This window comes from Tauraco erythrolophus, chromosome 9 (assembly GCF_009769465.1).
Source record: "Tauraco erythrolophus isolate bTauEry1 chromosome 9, bTauEry1.pri, whole genome shotgun sequence".
NCBI lineage: Eukaryota > Metazoa > Chordata > Aves > Musophagiformes > Musophagidae > Tauraco > Tauraco erythrolophus.
In genome coordinates, this window is record NC_141473.1 from 37,702,584 (window position 1) to 37,726,974 (window position 24,391).

General features: G+C 51.0%; 1 protein-coding gene across 1 annotated transcript in view; it reads right to left on the minus strand.

The window, feature by feature from the left end:
* The window catches only part of CDH23 (cadherin related 23), a 194,239-nt gene that overhangs the window by 79,187 nt on the left and 90,661 nt on the right, over positions 1-24,391 (minus strand). Inside the window, exons 10-13 of the mRNA XM_086616195.1 lie at positions 13,484-13,596; positions 11,039-11,227; positions 2,181-2,330; positions 1,228-1,386 (exon numbers count right to left, since the gene is read on the minus strand). Of these exons, the coding sequence (XP_086472321.1) occupies positions 1,228-1,386; positions 2,181-2,330; positions 11,039-11,227; positions 13,484-13,596 (611 nt within the window). The remainder of the gene's footprint in view (positions 1-1,227; positions 1,387-2,180; positions 2,331-11,038; positions 11,228-13,483; positions 13,597-24,391) is intronic.

The window sequence follows — 24,391 nt, forward strand, 5'->3', positions numbered from 1 at the left end:
GATCAGCTGGGAGGGCAATCTGGATCTCGGCGCTAATTGCATCCATTCTGATTTATCATAGAAGATTCAACTCCCGGCATTTTGCGCTCGCTCCGAAATGCTGGCGTAGCTGGAAGTTGGGGAAAGAGGAGCCGCAGTAACAATCTCATTGTTTAGTGTCTGACGGCCTGACTAGCTAAACATCTGCTTGAAATATTAATAACTGTCAGATGGGAACAGCTCGGGGGCTCTGTACACTTTCACACCATCTGTTTGTAGAGTAAACACACTTACGCACAGCCGCGTGCGCCCAACCTCTTTGTCAGAGCTTGCGTCCCCCGCATCGGCACGCGTGGGCGACCGCGGGCTGTGTCCCGGGACAGCGGGCATCTGGAAGGGCAGTAGATTCATCTACGACTAACCAAAGCAGTAGTAACGCACCCAAAGCCTGGCAGGAGTTTTGATGCTCCCCTCTCCAGTATTTCCTGTCCCAAAGGAGCTTTGCTTCCTATTGTACTGGGAAGCGTAACTTCTCGCCGGGGATTTTGGGTGCTCCCACCAACCCACACAGGAGGGATGAGCCCTGCGGAAACACCCTGCTATGGTCACCACCTCTGTCTGCTGCAGCATCGCTCTGCTGCCAGCCGTTTAACACCACGGTCTGCTAAATGACAGTCATTCCCTTCTTTTTCCATCCTTCGCCCTTTTATTGGCTCAATTGACCTCGATTTGGTTAAGGAAGATGATGCTGCCAAACCAGGCAGCAAGAAAACCCACATCGAAGGATAAATTTCAGATGTTCACTCTCACTGATGAAGCAATCAAAGTTTTTTAGGTACCAGAGCATCTTTTCCCATCAGAAGAAAGATAAGAGCAGGGCAGTGAATACGTGTTGGGACACAAGCCATGTACACAACTGAATTACTCAGCAGATCCAACATGGTGAGGAGGAGGGAGAAGCATGACCATAACCCCTGGGACCAGTAACTGCAGGAGAAGCTGCTATCCACAGATGAGACCTTTCAGAGTAGGACTCTCTGGAGCTCCCAGTATGGTAGGAACCACACACACGTCTCCAAAAGACCAGGAAAGGTCAAGGTATCTGCTTTAAAAGCCCATTGGAGTGCTACATCCCACTGCCAAGCATCTCCCACCACTCCCTTACCAGCCCGTCCCTTGGTGATGAGCACCACGGAGCCACATGTGCGCCAAGGACTTGGGAAAGAGAGGCAGGATGCTCCTACTCACGTGGACCTGGAGGACGGTGGTGCCCACCGTGGCGTTCTCAAAGAGGCTGACGTTGTACAGGGCCTTGCTGAAAATGGGGCGGTTGTCATTCTCGTTGATGAGGTTGATCTTCACGCGCGCGAAGCCAACGTGCTCTGGGATGCTCTCGTTTGCAAAGAGCTGAGCAGAGACAGGGAGCAGAGGGAAGGGTTGGAGACACTGTTCGCGAAGTTTGGGAGAGTTGTCTGCTCTTCTTTAATGGAGAGAAGAATGTTCTCCTGAGCTCCCTCACCAGAAGAGCCAGCTCAGTGCTAACCACCAAAGCACGGATGCTTAAAAGGAAGAAAAGAGCCCCTTCCCTCTCCCCGGGGCGCTGCTCAGCTCTAGCTGACCTCAGCCCTTGGCTCCACCAAACACTCTCCTCCACCTCCCTGGAACAGCCCCAGCGTCCACCTGGCAAACTGGGGGACCTGCCACCCCACCACAGCCTGGAGCAAGGGTGGGAAGGCTTTTGCTCATCTTTCTCCATCAGTGTATGAAAGCCCCTCTGCAAGGACTAACATGAGGCTGCTTTGCCTTCCTTGAGAATTTACAGCTCCAGCAGAGTGCGGGACTGAGCTGGAGGCTGGGGAGAGCTTTGGTGCTTGATAGGTGTGCTTAAAACAAAGTTTTATGCTCTATAAACCTTTTACAGCCCTGTGACATAGCAAGGGGAACACGTTCTGCCTGAGCTCTTGCAGCTGAGCCTTTGGATGTCGGAAAGAGAGAAGGCTCAGAGCAAACCTCTTGCCCACCTCCTCCTTTTCCTTCATTATTATTTCCATTTTTCTGCTATACTGCAATGCTCTGGAGTTATATAGTGTGGATTAGAGAGATTAACAGTCACTGGTTAACGGTCACTCTTAAAAACATGGATGGTCCTATGGAGCACCGGGGTGGTTGGCTTACTCCTTCCGCCCCCCTCGTACCCGTACCGAAAACTCGTAGCGAGGAATGGTCTCGAAGTCCAGCGGCACTGCCACGCGGACACGGATGTCCGCCTTCCCCTGGATGGAGGTCGGCGAGATGATGAAGTGGTTGGAGTTGTTGCCCACCAGGTAAACCTCGAAGACACTGTTGGGTCCCTGGGGAAAGGAGAGAGGAAGGTCGGCAGTGACAAAGGAGGACGGAGAAGGTGCAGCCGCGGGGTAGAGATGCAGGCACTCGTTGCCGGCCGAGGGGCGAACGCAGGATGGAAGCACCGACCCGACAGCAAATCCTGTGCATGGGGTACAAACTGCCAGCGCCAGCACCTTGGGCACAGCCCTTCACCTTGAGACACGTACAAAAACAATTAGCGGAGATGCAGGGAGCGTTTCTCTGCTTGGGTTTGGTTGACTGAGTCATAGGGTTCAGCATTGACCTAAAACACTCTTTGTTGCGTTTTATTACACTTACTGGGTGTACAATGCCTATGATTTCCATAAATCTTTTCATGTGCACCTATTTTATACAAGAATCCATGCACACAGAAGAAACGTGTCCCTGGGATAACGCTGCACAGCACATGGATGGAGGGAAAATCCCTTTTACTGGCTCGAGATCCATCTGCTGCGCACACTATCACCCACCTGTGTTTCATCTCCCTGTGCTGGGGGAACACAGCATGGGTGCCTCTCCCAAACAGAGGGGTCTTTCCAGTAAGACAGCTCAAACTGGGAACAGGGAAACTCCTTTCCCAAGACCTGGCCAGCAAAGCAGCAGGACCACCGACATACCGACAGCAGCATTTCAGGACCCTCGCTCGGGGCACGGTAGCCCTTCCCAAAGCACAGCTCAGCAGGGCACGTGAAAAGCAAGTTCAGAAGCTGCCAGAGCCGAATTTCCAATTTTCCCTGAATGACCTCCCTCCTATCCGAAAAAGAGACCAATTAAATGCACGAAGGGGCACTAATAGCAAAAGCTGGCTAAGCGTGACCACCGAGAGCCAGCGACACGAGCAGAATCCCTGCTCGCCCTCCTCCTCCCCGCACTGCCTCCCCAGCAGAGCCAGGGGCAAGCTGAGCATCTCCATGGGAGCCACACGGCAGGAGCAAGCCCCGAGGGCACCCACGGAGCCACACCAGCGAGCCCTGGGGCACCCACTGCCCCAGGAGCCGACCGGAAGTGAGCATCCCTACAGAGAGAATGAAAGGGACCCATCTCGGGGCAGAGGTGGCTCCTTCCAAAAGCTGTTGTGCTGGCAAACTGGGACGTGCCAACCCTGGCATGAGTGAGGGATGCTCCCCGACACCAGTACGCAGCCTGGAAGGGATGGAGCAGAGGATATGGAGAAGGGCAGGAGGAAGCATCACTCCTCAAGACATTATTTCATAGTCTATCCTTAAGATACCAATTTATAGCAAATGTCCATTCACCACCAGTGACAAAAAGCTGTTTCATTGAGGAATTCCTGCCTAGCCCCACTGCCAAGCCCTCCATGTCTCTCCCAGGGCCCGGTGCCCTCTCTGCAGTACCCGAGTGCACCTTTCGCGGCGGTGAGATGTGAGGGATTTTCTTGGAAGCCGGAGAGGAGTGAGTTTGTTGGAGGCATGAGATAGAAGTGGAAACATCAAAAGGAATCCAAGTATTTGTGAGAAGAGAGCTGGGTGGATTAATTCCCCTCCAGCTCGGGAAGGAGATCAGCCTCCAAATTCCCACCATCCCTAATTAGCAGCCTCTCGAGTGCCTCGGTCTCCCCGAGTGAGGTCTGGAGAAGGGGAACACGTCTGCCTCTTGGAAGGGCTGCTGCGAGTCGCTGTTTATATATTTATTCAGCTATTTATTTTTTTGTTTCTGCCCCCATGCTGCTTTCCTTGCTCCTAGTTCCTGGAGCCTGCGAACCCCCTGCGGATGGCTGAAAGCAAATCTGAATATTCAAATTGTTATCAGCTGCCCAGCAGAAGGGGCTGGCTCAGCCCAGCTCACAGCGAGGACCCCCTGCTCCGCAGGAAGCTGCGGGGAGCCGCTTACATTTTCCTCACCCCTTCCCTACCTGCTCCTGCCACCCCGAGCAAACGACGGATCTGAAAACGCGTCCGTGAAGAAGAAAAACACGCGCTGCCTCCACGGGATGGCAGAGGTCCTGGGGTGAAGCGGCGGGATGATGCAAGCACGGGATGCACGACCCGCTTTACCTACTCCTTCCGCCCACTCCAACCCCTTACCCACCAGCTCCTGTACCACTGGAGTGTTTTCCCATCCCCGAAAACAAATCGGCTCCTTTGACTTCCTTCCGAGGCGTAAATTAAGGAGTAGCCTGCCAAATCTGAGCAACTCTACAACAACAAACCCCTCTGCACGCGCCCTCCCTCCGAAACAAATGGAGCCAGAAAGAGATGAGCTCTGGAGGGAAGTTCACTACCGCACGGAGCCGCGACATGGCCACACGTTTCCCAGCTCAGCATATCCCAGGCCAGCGGCTCAAGGCTGCTGCCCGCTGCCTTCTTCCCAGCAATCAAACCTGCTCCCAGCCGTAGCCGGCACCGCAACGGATGGAAATTTCGTGTCAGTTCAGCTAAAAGACAATCGTAGCTGCAGTTGGGCATAATTATTACTTTGTTCTTCAGGCGGGTATTCCTTGGAGCATGTAATCGGTGCTGCTGCCGCAACGCCAGCATCGACCTCGCACCGATACTCCGCTTCCAAAAAAGCGACTGCTGGCCGATCTACCCCAAATGCTTCATATCTGAATGATTTGGGAGCAACCTGTTTGCCAGTCCTGTGTGCCCAGTGTCCCCCATAAATGCCGGGGGGCATTTATGGGCAGAGGGGAGGCCATCCCTGGGCACAACCAGCACAGCAGGCAAGGGCAGAAGCTCAGGTTGAGATGCCAGGAGGTGGGTACATGCGTCCCTCCAGAGGTCCTGGCCACCATGTGGGACCTGCTCATGCACCTGCAATGAATCACGGCCAAAACTCTGCTCTCCCAACCTGTGAGATGTGCGTGCAGGGCACGGTTCACCATGAATCAGGGAACCCCTTCTCACATCAGGAAGCCAGAAGCAGCCACATCAGCTGTTCCAGCTTTGACCGAAGATGGATCATAAACTTCATCTCTGCTTTTTCACCCAACATCGCTCACTGGCTTCATCCATCACTCCTGCTCCCACTGAGCCCCTTCCTTGTGGGAGCGCACAGGGAAACGCTTCAGAAATTATTCAACCTTCCACCAGGCAAAGCAAGTATTTAGCATCACCTACCAATGGCTACAGAAAAATCCAAAGTGAAGAAAAAAACCCAAACCTAAACCCCCAGACAAGCAAACAACCCTTCCTCAGCCATACCACCCTCTGAAACCATGGAGGTGCCGAGGTAGGTTGGTGGCCTGCGATCATTTTCAGCACCAAGTGAGGGAGATTTGGGAAAAGCAGCCTGGGATCCTCAGTTTTCCTCTCTTCGCATTGACTTGGTCCAGTGTTCCCTTTGATTCCCTCTATCTCAGCTCACCCACAGCTTGCTTCTCCAAAAACGGAGAGCCCTGCCTTTCTGAAGCACAAAATTCAGCCTAACTCCAGCTTTCCTCCCAGCCACTCTCTAGGCATGGGCTATTACCTACAAAAAAGCTGAGGAGCGTTTAATATCCCTCGTTCTGGCAAGTCTGCAAAGAAAGGAAAGTGCTGAGAGTTCAGGAGTGGTGGAGGACGAAGGGGGGGAAAAAAAAAGTTGGTTTTTTTGTTTTAAAAAAGGCAATTAGTGCCTCTCTGTACAGCTTGGATACCTTATGCCTGGTTCTAGCGAGTCAAACAAATAACGAGTCAAACAAATAAGGCTTAATCCTTCCTTTGGAAACACCAGGCGTAAAGAGGGTTATTCTCTCCACCCACTTCAGGCATTTAACTGGAGTGCTCCGAATAGCCTCTCTGGAATTGTCTGCCTGTCTTCCCATGCCCAGGCAGCCAGCTCAGGCTCCCAGCACCCACTGCTCACCCAGCACCCAAGCATGACAGCATCGATGACCCATTCAAGGGCTCACCGGGCGTGGGTGCTTGGCCCCTGCATCCCTAAGGACCTCAAGGTGATGCAGGATGCTCAGCGCAAAACGCTCCCCAGCCTTTCCCATCCTCCTCCCCACGCTGGCAGCCCTTTTCTCCCATCTTTCTGTCCATCCTGAGTGTCAGTCCTCTGCCGCTGCCCCCCTCCCGAAGGAGTTTTCTCCTTCTCCACTCTCCCCAGGTTATCTACTGAATTCCACACACGCCTGCACAGACGGGATCAATCCGAGGCTGCCTTGCCTTCAGCTTATCTCTGCTCCAAATGATTGATTTTCCCTCTTTAAGGGTAATTTGCTGGTGAATTCCATGTATTGCAAAAACCCCTGTGAAATCTAATTCAGCCCGACTGGCAGCTGGCACTTTTGGGAGAGAATACTCGAGCGCCGTCAATTCCCCTTTAGAGTTCCTTGCCGTGTAGATCATATTTATAGTGCGCGTGCCTGTCATATGCATATATACGCTGCGGGTGATTCATATATTGCACCTGCACACGTGTGGGCACATACGATACCCCTCTGCGAGGCTCCAGTGTAGCTTTATGCAACAAACACCGTGTATTCCCACGGCCTGGATTTCCTTTTTTTTTTTTTTTTTTTAAATTCCCCATTTATCTTCCTCAATACGCTTATTTTGGAGAATTGTTTCAAAATTATCTTAAAATGTCAGCCCATCATACTTGCGCTTTATGCAGCCTCTGCCCTTTTCTTCCTCTTCAGTCAACCGCGTCAAGGAACATCAAGTGAAAGGCACGGCAGAAGAGCTGGTTTCTCTTCATCCACCTCCGTGATCTGGCAGCGATGGGAAGCTCAAACGGGGGATGCCCTGAAGGACGCCCTGCTCTTTTTCCTGCACAGCCAAACCCATGCCTTCTCCCTCAAATACCACAGCAAGCCACCAGGTTGTAAAATACCAGAAAGGCTATTCATGTCCCCCATCTCAGCCAGCTTTGGAGCAGATGAGTCTGAGCTAAACAGCCCTCCAAATTAATGCAAGTTTATTCCGCTTGTTCTTAACCTGGAAACAAAGCTTACTGCAAACTGAGTAATTCAAGGCTTTAAATCTTCCTTCTCGACCACAGGATTTATTCATCCCTGCTGATCTACGGCAATATGAGTGAGAGGAGAATCCCAAGCCCAGCCTGGGAGTGCATACGAATACGCACAACGCTCTTCTGCAGTGTCCAGTTGAGTGTAGGCTCAGTCTAAATACTGGGAAACTGGCGCAGATTTTCATAACCAGCTCTCAGATGGCTTTGGAAAGCAATTCATAGAATCACAGAATGGGTTGGGTTGGAAGGGACCTTCAAGATCATCTAGTTCCAACCCCCCTGCCATGGGCAGGGACACCTTCCACTAGATTCGGTTGCTCAAAGCCTCATCCAACCTGGCCTTGAACACTTCCAGGGATGGGGCAGCCACAACTCCTCTGGGCAACCTGTATTCAAGCGGTTTGTTGCCCATCTGGCAGAGAGAGAAACTCAGCTGCACAGAGGTTAATGCTTTATTTTTGGTTGACAGAAGGCCAGGTCCAAAATCCTGTGCAAACCCTGTGCACTGATTTCTCTCGTGTTCAAGTGTTTTCGATAAGCCACAGAGGATGTAAAAAAAAAAAAACCCAACAGCACACCCGGTTGAACACCTCCTGGCTGCACCCTGAATCCACATCTGGGGTCATCTCAGCTCAAGTTGAGTGCATCCTCCTTGAGATGCTCCCCATCCCAGCTCACACTCCCAGCCAGCTCCTCTTTGGGCAAGGCTGGGACCAGGTTTAAGGGATGGCAGCTGGGAATTTGCAAGGGATAGAACTCAGAAGAATGGATTTCTCCTTGGAGACACTTCGCTTAGGTACCTCGTCCGAGCTGTTAATGCCAGCCTAGCTCCAGAAAGGCACTTGAACACAGAGGTAAAATCAAGCGCATGCTTTCAAGTGTGGTCTTGTGTGCAACGTAAATACGTTTTTAAGTGCTTTGCTGAATCGTTTAATCTAACTCCTTCAAAAAGCAATCATTTAAGTTCGTGCAAAACACACCAGAAGAAAGAAAGACCAAAAACCCCACCATTTAAAAAATGCCGTGTGGGCCTACTTACAAAACACCTTCTTGTTCAACGGCCTGGCAGCCCACGCAGAGTGTTTCAAGGGCCAGACCCACGCAACACCCCTTTCCCCAGCTCTACAAAGACGCAACTGGGGTGCGACGGCAGGCAGGTTCCCCAAAGCCACCCCACGGGACCCCTGCATGGGACAAGGTTCAGGCGTGGGTTGCTCCATCCAAGTAGGATGTCGCCGAGCATGATGCTTGAAGGAACAGCATCAAAATTTGCTGCTGGGGGCCAGAAGAAGGCTGGAGGGCTCTGCTCAAGAAAGAAATCGACCTGCTAAGGGGCTCTCCCAGGACTGAACAACATGAGTAGGGAGGCAGGAGACAAAACTCAAGCAAAATGATCTTCCCCAAGACTCTAGCTTTGATTTCATGTATCTCTATCCATCTGCTCTCATTTATTTACTTAGCTGCTCTCCCCAGAGACGTGTATAATTCTCTTCATGTTTTCCTTTGCCCCTTACACAAATGAATCATGTCATCTCCAGCGTGAAGGCCGTGCTGGCGAAATAGCTTCTGTCAGCCATGTCCTCAGTCGCATCCCTGCCTGAAGACCTGGGTCCTCACTGTCCCATCCCTCCACCCCTGCACCCATGGAGAGCCGAGAGGGCCCGGCGCCAGCTCGGCTACCTCAAATCCAGATGGTTTGTAAAAGCCTCGCAACTCTCACGAGGTACTTGAGCATCCAAAATAACACCGCCAGGCAACTATCTTCCTTTTCTGTGAGTGTTTTACTGAAAGTTTGGGGGTCTTGGGACTTCTATAAATACACTGCCCATGAAGCAGTGCTAGAACAAGCCTGGCTGCAGACACAGTCCCACTTCTGTCTCATAGACATCTTTTTCATGACCTAAGTATCCTCCCCCTACTTTTTACTCCCCGAAGTGCTGCCTTGATAGTTAATCCAGTTGAAAGCATACATGAGGGGAAACAAGAAAGATTCACCGCTGGATAATACAGAAAAAACCCACCTCAATTGCTTATAACTTTCCTCCCTCTAAATATTCCCAGACATCAGCTCTCCTGTGCTTATCAGCGAAAATAATGCTACGGTCAAAGCAATCTGTGCTAATACGACGGTCTCCAAAGACACGTACGGTAAAACTCCTTCAGATTCCCTGAGTGCAAGAGGTCCTCTCTCAGCAGTTTTAAAGATCCCAGCCAATTGTTTTGGGGAAATCTCAGGAAGTTAAAGAAACACGCCAAAAGAATGAGTCTATTTTTTTTTTTGCTGGCACGATCGGGAAAGGCAAGGCTATTTTTTCTTCTCCTGTTTTAAAATTAGCCAGGCTGAAAAGTGAATTCTTGAATGGGAGTCACTCCAGTAAAATGAGCTTTTAACCAGAAATAATGACAGATCCTTCATCCTTCTGGCACAAACAGAAGCGTTACAATGCCCTTCAAGAACGGATCTGCTGACATCTCTCAAAAAGCACGACAGCGGCTCTATTCAGAAACTATCCTAAGCATCTGTCATATCCATATCTTCTTTATTAGCAATTGACATTTTCAAGAAAAAACAGTCTCTTTATCTGCCTAATAGCTCGTCTGCACCTCTTCAGGCTGAACTCATAACTCCTGGACTGTGACATCACGTCAAAAGTAGATTATTAGTTCTGTGTCATAATCACTTCACACACAAAAAAAAAGGATTTCGGGGTGGCTTTACAAGATGCGATGAACTCCCTCCAGGGCTGGGGAAAAGCAAATCCATAATTTCAGCCAGCAAAGGCATCTTAGAAGATGCACTTTTTAATGGACCCACTGGGATTTTGGGGGGGGCAGGGGGAGATGTCCCATTTCATATTCCTCAGTGCCAGCACATCGTTTACCCGAAGCATCAGGAAAACATCCTGACCGCGCCGTTCATTCTGACAAACCCTCTCCCCTCCTCTCTGGCTTGGCCTGAAGAGGAATAGGGACAGCAGGAGGCTGTAGCCAGAGCCTTTCCGAGAGATTTCGGGAAGTTCACCATGAGGTGTCAGCACTCGTTTGAAGCAGACACCGTGCAGCGTGGCAGGGTTGGAGGGTACCGGCGCACGGAAGCAGCCAGACGTGAACCACACAAGTCAAATAATCGGAGTAATTGAAGGCTGCAAGCCCAGGGCTGGAAAACATGCTGCAATCCCTCCGTGGCGCAGATCGGCGCGTAACAGAAGCCCCGTTAACACAGGGGAGGAACAAGCCTCCAACGCTCCGGCCTCGTTTGCAGTGATGAACTGATATCCCAGTCCCCTCCATGTTTCCTCCAGCCCCACACCAGCGGCTATCTCTTACCTCCTCCCTGGCAGCAGCAGGACCCGTCCCCATCGGAGCAGAGAACCCAGAGCTCTTTTCTTTCCCCTCCCTAGCAGGTTCCCTGGGAGCCCAGCAGAAAACCTCCTGCCTTCCTAAAACAGGCTGGCAAAGGACTGCCCGATGAGAGCCCTCGGAAGCGGGCGAGAAACAGCATGCCACCCACAAAATCCTATTTTCCAGCTCTCAGTGGCTGTGTGATCCTGACTGCATTAAAGCACACGCCATGCCCGCGCTCTGGGGACGGCATCAGCACTCAGGGTGCCAAGCAAGTGGAGCAACAGCATCAGCAAGAGCAGAAAAAGTGGAAATCGGGACATAACTGTGCACCTCATCACGGGTTCATCCTTCCTGGCATCCCCCAAAACCACACCGGTGCTGCCCTACAAAGGATGGACGGAAGCGTCCACGGCAGGGGATGACTCACCTCATCTTTGTCCTGCACCTGGATGAAGAGGGGAAGGGCAAAGCCCACCTGGGCCAGCTCTGGGATGGCCACGCTGTACTCCGAGCTGTTGAACTCGGGTGCGTTGTCGTTGATGTCAATGACTAGGATGTTGAAGGTGGTGGTGACGGTGGCGTTGGAGGGTGTGCGGTCGTCGTTCAGCTCTGTCCCCTGCAAGGAGAGAAGACAACAAGGTAGCCTTTATTTTTTGAAGAATGAATGTAAAAGAAAGCGTGCATGCCATGATTAGAGATTCTTGCAGCTTTGGCTTCCCCACCTTGCAAGGGAAGGATGCTCCAGCGGTTCTGCCATTGCCCCTTAACCTTGAGCACCTTTCCACACAGCTGACCCATTAACACATAGAGATGTTGACCCAGCTCTTCCATCACCCATGCTTCAGACCCACGGCACTTTTGCAAACCTTCCCAGGGATCTAATGTTTCCCTCGGGATGGCTGTGGCCAAGTTCTTGCTTGCCCCTATTATGCAACAGGTTGTCAGAACTGAGAGCCATGCTAGGGGATGAGCAGGTGACTTCCTTGTCACAAGCATTTAATCCAAAAAATTGCCTTGTGAGATGTGGGGCACAGTCCTCAAAATAAGGGAAGCCACGATGGAGCACAGAGCATTCCTGTTTTCCCCTCTGCCATCTCCTGGGGTGGGACCAGGAGCAGGGAGCTAACCACCATAGTACTACTGAAGGGACAGAAAACTAGGGCAATGGAGGAAAACAAGATTCAGACCTTAAAATAGGTTTGGCGACACGTGTCTAAATAGAGAGCTGAGTCATGACTCCACATCACACCTCTGTCTCGAGAAGGACTTCAATTTTGCTTTCCCAAAAGGAACGAGTGCAGATTTTATTGCGAGAGAAGCAAGACTTGTGAAACAGCCTTTTCAAGCACAGTCCCTCCTCTTGTCCTTTGGATAATCTTGCTTTGCTGTGGGCATGGAAAAGCACCGCTAACACGACCCACATGGCTCATTGCTATTCACCGCTTCTGCACACACCAGCAGAACAGGCTGATCCGAACACGGAGCCATCCAGCTGTATTTTCACTGCATGCTCCAGGACGAGAGAGGCAGAGAACATTTTGGGGCCTGGGGATGCGGGACGCAGAGAGTTGGCATTTGCGGGAGGATGCGAAGTTTGTGGGGAGGGGAACTAAAAATCTATGGGATCAAGAGAACACAGTCGGGACTCCATTATCATGCAGGCAGGGAAACGGGCAAGTTTTCAGGTTCGCAAACCTTTCCAAGATGGAACAGATATTTTTGTCCCTATTAAAAACAGACACTCCTCCCTCTCCCGATTTCTACTGAATTTAAACTATAAAAACCCAAACCAAGAGATACCAGGGATGGATGGACATCTTTTCCCTGTGCATAAAACCCCACAGCACGACCTGTGCCTGGGATCAAGAGGGGTCATTTCTTGTCCCTCTGCCCCACTCCCCGACAAAGCATTGCGCTCGCCAAACCGAGAAGGTGACGTGCCGGCTGCTGCCCTCCCAATCAATGACCCTTCCTACGACGTTGATTTTTCCCCACCCCGGCCCAACAGAATCTATACTTCTAAATGTGTTTCCAACCAGCTGCCCAGCTTGGTATCGATTTTAATTACAGGGCTGCGAGCAGAGCCGGGGAGCTGCTCTCAGGTGGGGCTGGTGGGGCTGGAAGACCACGCTCCAGTGCCTTTGCTTGACGAGGCAACTTTCAGCATCCCTCCCTCCCTCCCTGTGCCTGCCTGTGTCCAGCAGATGTAGACGATGCCACGTTACACCACTGACAAGACAAAACATTCCTGTTTTTAGAATCACAGAATGGTTTGGGCTGGAAGAGACTTCAAAGATTATCTAGTTCCAACCCCCTGCCATGGGCAAGGACACCTTTCACTAGACCAGGTTGCTCAAAGCCTCATCCAACCTGGCTTTGAACACTTCCAGGGATGGGGCATACACAATCCTCTGGGGTTTTGAGGGGGAAAGCTGGGAAATAGGCACAAGTGGGCACGATTCAGGTTCCTGAACGTAGGTGTCTCGTGCTGTTTGCAATCCCAAGGTACTGCATGCTGCCAGCAGGTTCAACCACAGGGAGATCTGGCTGGATGCCAGGTGGGGCACCCAAAAATAACCTTATACATCCATATAGAGGCAACAACGTTTTAGGCCACCCTACAAGGAGGCTGTGTTAAATATCTCACTTGGCTTGGCCAAGGAACAGCACATCAAGGCTCTGGATACCCACAGGAGCAACATGTCCCAGGTTTGCGCCTCCACCCCCAAGGAGTTAGAATCATAGAACATTTTGGGTTGGGAGGGACCTTAGAGATCATCTAGCTCCAACCCCCCAGCCACAGTTGTCCCCAAGCAGGGTGCCCTCCCCATCCCTCTCTGCTGGTGTGCTTCCCGAATGGAAGAGGTCTCACCTTCACCGTGAGGATGAATCCAGCGCTATAGAAGGGGTTTTCCCGGTCCAGTGGCCCGTTCAGGGTTAAGGCTCCGCTGATGTAGTCCAGTGCAAAGATGCTGTTGGTGTTACCTGAGAAAAATAAAAGGCAGGGTGAGCGTGAGCAGCTGGTACAGCCGATGCCAAATGGTGCTGGGGGTAAAGCAGAGAGGGAAGCGGGAGGACATGAGCTTCTCCCCCCGCCAGCCTCCATGCATGACCGCAAACGGTGCTTGAATGAGAGGTTTTACAGAGCAGACCCGCTGTCAGGCCAGGAGCTCCAAGCCAGGCAAAGGCTGTAGCAGCTCTGGGAACCCTGCATGTTAGCTCCATGTGCTTTAAAATGCCACGGCTGTGATGGTCCTCTCCTCCGTTCACCCGCCCCAGCTCAGGGCTCAAAACAGTCCTTTCCTTCCAACACACAAAGAAGTCGTGAATGATGCAGGCAGCTGAAGAATTTCAAAGGCTTGGTTAATTTTGGTTATTATAACATGCAACAGCACAGCCGAAACCAGGGCTGACTCCAGGTACCCCCCTCTGAACAAACCCCTCATTCACAGGGCACCGTGCCCTCCCTTTGTAAAATACAAGAGTTAAGGGACACCAGGCCAGGTTGATCAGAGGAAGGTGCAGGTGGACCAAGCTCATGAGTAATTCTTCACATAACAAGTACCAGTTTAGCTGTGAGGTCTCCGGCCAGAGGATGCTGAGGATGATAAAAGTCCACAAGTATTCAATGAATGAAAAAAATAAAATCTAACAAATAACAGAGAAGCCACACGCCGCTGAGGAATTTTCTTAGCTAGATGGATTTGGTGCCAGAGAGAGTATAAGGATAGGTACCATAGGCACTCGCCCTGCCTTTATGCTCTGGCCCGATGTGTTCCCTATGCAGCTGCTTAGTTTTCCTCTACCTGAGCCAAATTTGGCCTCTGTGCCCGTCCTCATGTGCAAGCAACCAGAGAGGGTGCCAGGGAGGCCTGTGCTGCCTCTGACCCAGCATCCTGCCCTCAGCTCGGCTCCTCCTCTGCCATCAGGCACCCAGGGAGGATTAAGACAACACTTGAGTCCCACGGCCAGCAGATGCTAAGAGGACCGATGTCCTGCGCTGGAAATTCCCTTGCGGTCCCAGGCACTTTCTGGCTCAGCCAGACAAAAGCAAGCAGATGGTACGCGGAGCTGGGGATACCTGACACAATAGCAGAGGAGGCTGCTGAATTAGTGATGACCAAGTAAGTTATACACAGGCATATGGCCACCCACATCGCTCCCCTCGTCATCTCTCGGTATGCAGAAACCCCCAATCCAGCCCCAAAAGGCAGCGAGGAAACCTTGCAGGTACGCTACGTTTGTCCCATTCAAAAATTAAAAAAAAATAAAATACCCAAACCCATCTTCTCAATATATCTCAGCGTGAACGAAACACACACGACATCTGTCATTTCCCTGGAAAGGAGCTGCAAGACAGATCATAGAATCATAGAATGGTTTGGGTTGGAAGGGACCTTAAAGATCATCCATTTCCAACCCCGCTGCCATGGATCTGCCGCCACAGAAAGTTGTTTCCCATCACTCGGCACCCACCTCGCTCCCCTCCAACTCCCCGTTTACCCACAGCTGCACCTTTTGCCAGACGGCCACAGCCTCCAGGTCTGGCTCTCCTGGGAACCTCCCCGGCCTTCTTGGCACTTCCGGAGCCCTAAGTGCCGTAACACCCTTCTCCCCCGTTACCGACCCTTTATACCTTCCTCTTGGCCCAAACGCTTCCCATTTCTGTCCTTGCTCCTCTCTTCTCTCCATCCGAAATGGCCCACTGACTCCCAGCCAGCTTAACGAACCGCCACGTGGCTTCTTCAAACACTACCAGCAGCCTTGGTGTGTTTTTTTTTTTAAAATCTAACTTTTTGCTGCCGTACGGGAACATCTCTAGTCTCCTCCCTCGGACAATTCCCCTCTTTTCGTCTTGACTTCCCATCTTCACTCCGTAATTTACAGCTGACTCTTCAGGAGACGACTTCTGATCCCGGGTTTGAAGGATGCTCTGTGAGATATATGGAATTGTGCTGCAAGGCGTTTAAACGCTCCAGGATGCCACGTTGCCATGGTAAGGTTTATGCATCAGGGTGATCTCGGTACGCTCCCCTTAATATAAAGCGTAATAAAATACCTTTTTAATCACAAAACAGCGTTCTGCTAGGAGGAACCTGCACACGTGGAGACCACTGGATTTGAGCGGAAATAGGTCGATGGGGCAGGAATCTGACGCAAAGGACTAAACGCAGCTTTGAGTGCCGTGTCCTAAAAATGGTTGTGTGTTTCATGTTTGACCACAGTCATTTTGTTGAAGGATAGATGAATAAATTCGGGACCCGGATTCCCTCCCAGGCTTTCCTCTAGCTCAGCTTCCCCAGCACCTCTCCAATGGCAGATATGTATCCGATACCCTCTGGGGCGCCTTCCTGCGAGCGGGGAATCACTGTCTTTGCAAATTGGCCTCCGAAGGGAAAGAGGTGTCTCCAAACTTGTCCCTCAGAGGCCTTTCCTAATTTCTTCCGCAATGCCTGTCCAACCGCTGCTCCGTTATTGCTGACCAGTGATCCCCGTGGAAGCACTTGTGCTGCCGAGCGACATGTGCTCCCTCGAGATGTTTTCTTTGCAAAAATCTCTCTAATCATCTTCACTTTCCTCAGAGCAAGGGAAAAAAGAGGAAAAAAAAAAAAGGTGGAGGAAAAAATAGCCAATTTTGTCTTTCCCTACCCTCAGTCTCTCACTCTTCCCACCTCTGTATAATTTCTCCTCCCCTCCTTGTTCTCTCCTGTTATCCTGACCTGGGAAAAAGCCGAGCCCAGGTTAGGCACAGCTTAGTCCACGGCTGAGAGTGCAGACAGTCACCCTGGCCGAGGGCTTTCAGCTCGTCTGTCCGTTCCACTGCTCTCCCAGCGCTTGCTCCGTCCCTGCTCCTGGCTGTGCCGGTTGCAGGGTCCGTGCCCACGGTGGCCTTGGAGGCGGGTGGACACAGTGAGCTCCTTGGCACGCTGCCTCAACCGATGGCCCTGGCACGCCAACGGAGTGAACCACCGTTTGCTCAGCACTGGTTTTGATGTGATACCGCAAAGCACAGACATGGGATGGAGAACATAGAGGGGATGGACAACCTTTGTGGAGATTCCAAATCCAGTTGCGATCCCCAGATAATCCTCTTTGTTGGAGGATGCAGAATGGCACAGACCTTTCCATCTCCCAGTTTGCACTCTGCAAACTGTTTTAACAATGCAGACGTGAACTATCGTGGGCTGCACTTGACATGGAAGCCAAGCGACCTTCAGAAAGGTGTCCCCCCCCCAGCCCATGTCTCCCTCGCGTGCTCTCCCACAGGCAGTGCTCACGCCGTGGCACCCACCACTTTCTGCTCCACACCAGCCAGGCAATGAAACAATGGCTCACCTGACTCAGGAGCTACCAGCTGCTGGACGTGTCCCTGCTTGAGCCATCTATCACCTAGCCTGAAGTCTGGTGTGAGCCACCAAAGCATTTCTAGATGGAGACCAAAGACTTCATTTCCACACCTCTGGTTTGAGAAAGGAGTCCAAGACCATGCTCTGGTTTCTGCTAAACCAAAGTTTACATGTCCTCCACCTCCTTCTCCATCCAGACAAGGACGTGGCACGTTCACAAAGAACTGGGCAATCCAGCCCCGTTGCGTGACGCAGGCAAAGCTATGGAATAAACGGATTTTTCATCAGCAAAGCAGGAGCTCCGCTTTCAAATGCTGGGAAAGCAAGGACGGCCTTAAGAAAAGCAGGGTAGGGAGCAGAAAATCAGCATGAGGGTGCCTAGGAAGTGGCATCCCCTGGAGAGGGACAAGCCAGAGGAAGGCAGGCTCCACTTCTACCTCTCTGTTACAGCTGCAGGAGAGACCCAGAGAGAGAGACAGGGTAGGGACAAGAGATGGGGCAGAAATTCAATAGTGAGAAGGGAAAGGCTGAGCCACAAAAAGGGAGTGCAGAGAGAAGAAAAGCAAAGCAGAAAAATACTCAAAAAGACAGGGGAAAGGTGAGAACAACAACAAAAAAATATAAAAGAACGGACTTCGGGACAATACGAACGTGTTTCTGGCAGAGGCGTTGCTATCACCTGGCAAGGAACAGACTTGCCCAGGACATACAAGCCCAGCTTCTTGCTATGACATGGGTGAAAGCAGAAGGAAAACTTTCCCATCCCTCTGTCCGTGTGTGGGCACAGGGACAGCAGCGGCTCCTACCTCCACCGCGGCTGGGCAGGGGAGCGGGAAGGCAGGGACCAAGGCAGTGCTGGGTCGGGAGCGCTGAGGTGCATCCGGAGTGTTTTTCCAGGCTCATTGAGGAATGGCTGGTGGCATAGGCATCGTTTTGGAGAAACACTGCTATAACGAGGGGTTTTATAGATGAGGGCCATAATGTTTAATCACCCTCAGCCAACGCTCTCACAGTTTAAAAAGACCATTAAAAATACTGGCTCAAACCCAGGGAAAAAAAAAAAAAAAGAAAAAAAAAGGAAAGAAAAAAAGACGTGGATGTCTTCTCCTTCCTCCCCACCTCTCCAGCCTTTGAGCATCATTTAACCCGTAGGAGGGAGAGATGCAGCTATGGCCCAGCTCTAGATAAGAGCTACCTGTCAGCCAGGGGAAGCCGATTCCCCCAGGGAAAGTGAATTTTCCCACTCCCCACTCCATGAAGGGCTGTTTGTATCGAGGAGCCACATCCTCGCAAGGCCCCGGGCTTGCCGAGCCGCTGAACTTGGAGCGGATGACTTTCATGAGATGTGAAAGGGGAACCTATCACACAGCTCATGCCGGATAATTTATTAACCCAAATGTGCTCCGTCAGGGCTCCTCGGCACCGAAATAGATGCTGTTGGACGTGGTTCATGGAGTCAGCAACAGACACAGTTATCATCGTATAAATAGTCCGTCAGCTGCCGTGACCACCTCGCTGCTCTTCACCTTGAGTTTTTGCTCCCGCAGGGGTGCATGCCGGGGCAGACACTTTCATCCCGCACTTCCATTTGAAGGGAATGAGGCATTTCCAAAGGAAAAAGGGTTATTATAACCTCAGCTTCATTTCTTCGCTCTGCTGTCACACTCTGCTCTAGAAAACACTGCCTGTTCCTCCTGCTCTGCACTTTGGGTTCTTCTTCTCAGAAGAGGCAACTCTCTCCGGGACAACTAATCGAAGCCCAAAGCCATGGGCCGGCGCTCCTCCACATGCACCCACTTGGCAAACTGGCATTTTTAGTAGCTTCCCCAAAAGGTTTAATTGCCCGTTCTAGCACAACTGGCAGAATTTCTCATCATGTAGAGCCACAAAAGAAGCTGGGATTAAACGCTCGTGTGGATCCTCTTCAGAACCGAACGTACGGTACGAGAAAACACAGAGAGAGATTAATCACCCCAGGTGCAATCCCCCTCCTGATGTCCCTGGGAGCTGTGGATGGGTACCGGAGAGGAAAACAGAGTCTGCAGAGTTTGAAGGTTCCTGCTCTGAGCATAACTCATCCCGTGAAAGGATGCTGAGCCTTGGACCACAACCACCATTCCCTCACATTCTCTAAAAGGGGCTCGGTGGCTCAAAGGGAAGGCAAATCCCCAGCACTGCCTGGCTCGGCTTTCTTCCGCCCAGCCTTTCCCTCTTTCCATGAATCTAACTCTAAAACCTGCCATGGGAGAGCAGCCAACAGCTGGATTGTGAGTCAAGACAGCAAAGCAATGCAGGGAAAACTACCATAAATGGTTCTTTTCACTCATTTCTGTAAATGCAACGATTTAACCCTCTACCTGAGGATTTTATCCTAATAAACGGGGCGCAGGAGGTGCCTTCCCAGACAGAGGGGCTGGTCTGGGCATCACCACCTCGGAACAGCGGTTGCAGGACACGCTCTCACCCCACAGCCGAAGGATGCAGATGCATAAAATTGGCACTTTCTTCACGGCTACCATGCCTGCGCTGGGTTGAGAGACCCACAAATCACCTTTCCTGCCTCTCCCACAGCAGTAGGAAAACTCATCAGGAGAAGATGAAAGGAGTACGCTGCAATATGCCCGGTAACACGTTTGAACCAGCTTTTAACATAAACCCCGCATCTCCAGGCTCAACACCTTTCAGAAAACCTCCCATTAAAAACCATCTCAGAACTGGTTGTGTCCTCTAGCCACAACGTGAACGGAGACCTCACAGGTTCATCCTTCTCCAGTGGTTGCTGACATCTCGAATGCACGTTAAAGCCCAGGAAGTTAAACGGCAAATCCCAGAAATTAAACAAAAAATACGTTTTTGTTTCATATTTACACATAAACGGGAACGTATAGTTTTAATTACAGAAGGCCGTTTGCTGGGGGACCACCTGCCACGCAAACCGTTATCCCAACCGTATCTCTTTCCAGTCATTTCTGGATCGCCGGGGAGCAGAAGAAAGATGCCAACATAATGACGAAGCATCGTTAGCAGCGGGGAGGAAGACGGGGAGCAACCAAGCCAAGAAAAGAGGGGTTGTGGCCACAGCCACCATCTCTTCGTCGTGCTGCCTCGTCCCCTTGCAGCGGCAGAGTGGAAAAAAAAGCCTTTGATGAATAACTCGGCGTGAGGCACTTTTCCACCCATCAGCGTGTCCTCTTACAGAAATGTTCTGCTATGATGACTGCCTTTAAATCACGCTGGAAGGTCCTCCCAGCAGGTGTGATTTATGAGGACTTTAACACCCTAGTAGTTCACCAAGCAATTCGAATGGTGGGAAAAAGCCGGCGCAATGGAAGCCAACTGGCAACGGGAATATTAAAATTAGCAGGTCCTAATTCCAAGGATCCTCCGTAATGTCCAGTTTAAGAGGCTCGAGGAAGCGGTTTGCTTTCCCCTGCCTTCTTTATTAGGCCAGGTCAAAACACGAAGGGAGATGTCAGCAGCTGAGGGTTCAGAGACCTCTTTGGCCACTTAACCTTATGTCAAAGGTTCGTGCTGCACTTTCAAAAGGAAGGCAGCGGGGGACTCCGGATCTGTTAAGACCATGTGAAACGTTCTGAGAGCTACTGCACTGATTTTCACACGCACATGTGTGTGTATATATATACGCACTTATGTGTGATATTTTATTCCTTTGCAGGAAAACCAGAAGAAAGACGGAGAACGATTCTTTGCAGATGCACTTCCCAATTGCCTTTGTAACTCACGCTTCTACTGCGTTGTGCAAACAATGATTTTTAATTCACATTTCCCTTGGGATGCACGAGCCTTAGGAAGAGAGTGCTTCGCCAGAAACTGCATCAGTCCCCTAAAACAATCAACTCCAGGAAAAAAAAAATAAATAGAAACGCCCTACAGACCAGCTCACAGACCGAAAGCCCCATGGCTCCCTCCCTATGTCCTGCAGGACTATTCCAAGCCCCGGGAAGGACGTATGGATTGCCCTTGTGCAATCTCCCGTTGCCCATCCATCACAGCACCTGAAACGTGTCAGGCAGGCAGAGAATGACATTTGGGACCCTTTCCCCTGCTTTAACCCTTCGATGCCTGCCCAAGCAGCACAGGTCACCTTCATGTCTTCGTGCCAGGAGACACGAAGTCTCCTGCCTGTCCCCAAAATCAAGGAAACCCAAAGTCTCCCGCTAGCGAGCAAAGCGCGAGGCTGTGATTGTACAACACGTTTTCCTAATGAGAGCTCACGGGCGAAGTCCCCTCCTGCCTATTAATTAAATCACCCTTTCATTCGCGCTACAAGTCCTTCTCTTAAAGAGCCAGAGGATTCCCCACGCCCCAGGCGACGGCGGCAGCAGCAAACGTGAAAACACACTGCCGTCTGCAGGCCTGATCCTGCCGGGAGTGCCGGGGCCCTCCGATCTCCAGCGGGAAAAAAAAAAATTAAAAAAAAAAAAAAAAATCAATCTCTGTTAGACTGGAGAGTTCCCCTAAATGAAAAGCCTTATCTAGAACAGGTCGTGTTATACAGCGAGTCACTCGCTTTGCCTGGGAAATGAAAGATGATGAGGCAGAGTCCCCGGTACAGAGGCTATCTCCATAAATCTGCCGAAAAGGAACCGTGGATTACTTTGCTGGATTAATTAGCTGTCCTTCAGAGGCCTGACCTCAGCAGCTGAGCATCTCCAACCTGCCCAAGCAGCCGGGGAAGCGGGGAGGGAAGGCTTTGGCAGGGCACTGGCCGCAGGCTGCCTGCGCCCTTCCTTTTCACCTGGGAAAAGCAGCAGGAATGCCTGTCGGAGTGACGGGAGCCCTGGCACTGACCAGCTTGTCGGCACAAGGGGATTGGATTGTGAGGAATCCCTTTGGATTTCTTTTCCCAGCGGCCTTTGGCAGGGCAGCGACCCTGCTCTTTGCAAAGCACGGGGTGGAAAAGCACCTGTTTTCACGGGCTCAAATCACTCAAATTGGAAGGAAAAAGAGGGAAACAACGGAATGGCTTTTCCCTATAAGATACGGGAACAATTCCCGGTGCAGGCAGGCTCGTCGGCCCCGACAGGACAATGAGCCAAAGCTCAGTGCTCCTCCGTCATTTCGGGCTCAACAGCTTTGTAAGCTGGCGGCATAAAGTTTAGATCTTAAGTCTTATTTTACGTGGTTATGGTTAATCTTTTAGTTTTATTGTTTTCCTGTCAGGGGAGGACCTTGTGCTGGAGATAGCCGTATAAATAAGAGCTGCTGCAGTATATCCCGAGGGCTGGAGCTCAACAGGACACCGGCAATTCCAAATTAATTTTTATACCCCGCCTCCAAATCACACCGACGCTCTCTGTATTAATACCAAAGAAATGACAAAGGGCCAGGTTGCTTTTCCTGTATATTCAACCCCAACTGGTAAAAAGCAGATGGGCTACGTGCAAGCCTGTGCCCGGGAGTCTGGGAGAGGCATTGCCCATCCCTGCCGTGAAACAGGAACAGCATCTCTGCCACCTCCCCTCATGGAAGCGAGCTGACGAGCCAGGTATAATGACACCCCCTCCACCAGCCATTTTCACTTTTGCTTACGGTTGATTTCTAATTTAATTTGCTTCCCCGTTCCCATATGTCAGGTCGTTTTTTTAATTTTTTTTTTTTTCAAAACTGCCATAAAAATTTACCAGCTCAGCCACAAAATCTGCTCGCTGACCTTTACCATGGTGATTGAGGATAATGACAAGTTAATTAGGCTTTACCTGCCTGCCAAAAAAAAAAAAAAAAATCAAAAAAAAAATCACTTGCCTTGGGTAAGCAAGATTTTGGAGGTTTTGAATTTTAGGATATCGGAAGCTAGCAGCTGCTTCTCATGTCTAGGCACTCAGACATTAGAAGGTAACATCTTCTTTCAAAATCAAGAAGGAAATAATGGAAAGTATAAGAGAATGCCTTGAGCAGAACCAAAGAGGCACTCACGCTCCTACTGACCTCAGAAAAAAAATTGTTTGCCCCATGACCGTGTTTAAAATTTGCCCTCAGCCACAATCCAGCAGCCAAACGGAGCCGGGGAGCTCTGGCTCTGGCAACAAGCTCAACTGAAAGTGGAAGCAGAGGGTCCTGAAGCCTGGCTTCAGGGATTTTTGGAAACCTCTGCCTTAAGCCGAAGGCAGGGTGAGGATGATGAGGAGAGAGGAGGCAATAGTGAGCATCCCTTAGTCCGTCCCAGCACCACCACTCTGCAAGACACTGGTGGCAAGTTATAAAAACACTCTGCAATTCTCATGTTAGGGAAAAAAAAAATAACAATAAGGCAAAGCAGTTTAATCACTCTTTGATGTCTTCTGCCTGATTCTCTGATACGAGAGCTGCCCCCCGCCAGGCGGGACCAGGGGAAGGGATTAAGCTCTTGGCATATGCAAGCGGATACGAGGCTGTTTGCATTGATCTGCCTGCCTGTCTCTCCGCACCCTGGTGCCACCAAGTCCCCAGGCACGCCTGGCTCCCTTCCACCATCCCTCTGCCTGGGCGGGCTGACGGCTGCCCTGGCACAGGGCAGGCGACACTCGCAAAGGGACATCGTGACTATTTCACAGGAAAACCGAAGACAGGCATGAAAGTAAGAGCATGTACCAGCACTTCAGGTAAAAATCCAGAGTTTAAGGTTTGGTTTCCTTGATCGGGTAGAGTAGCCATGAGCACCTGATGAGCGCAAAGCCCGATGTGACCATGAGTGGACAGGCACATTTAGCAAAATAACTAATTGCACCGTTGTTTCTGTAGGTTTGAGTCATCAAATAAAGGCTCTGGGAAACTCAGAGCTGTTTGTATTGTACTAGTGCTGACAAGGGAAAATTAGGTACCTACAGCATCACCCACGCTGGGTCAGAAGAAGGCTTCGTGGCCATCAGCAGATGCCCAAAGGAGAATGTACAACCAAGGACAAGGGTGATTTCCCAGCTATTGAGCATCTTCAGGCTTTGAGCTGGCTGAGGTTTCTGCAAGCTGAAGGTTTTTACCACCCTCACGAAAGCTCAGTAGCCTCTGCACAATTAGTTGGAGGTTACAGTCCAGTCTCCAGTGAAAAAGGGCCCGTGTCAGTCAAAAGAAAGTCCCCGCTGAGCACTTTGCCCGGCTGATACACGTGATCTGGAGGGATCTCTCATTTAATTCGTGCTGGGGGAACATTAGAATAAACGGCAGAGGGAATTAGAGGAATAAATAATCCTTGCATCTTCAAAGGCAGACTGACCTGGATACTTACAGTCAGGATCAGCGGACTTGAAAGTCAGAGGGAAATCACCTTGACCCTAGAGGTTGATTAAAAGAGCGTTTGAACCGACTGGGCTTTGAGGAAGAGAAACTGCGAAATTATTTCTGCACGTGTAGCTGGAAGGAGCTGCCAGCCAGCACCCGAAGCATAGAGCACAGGAGGCACTTCTGCCAGCTCTTGCTGGGAAGATCCCTCTGGAAAG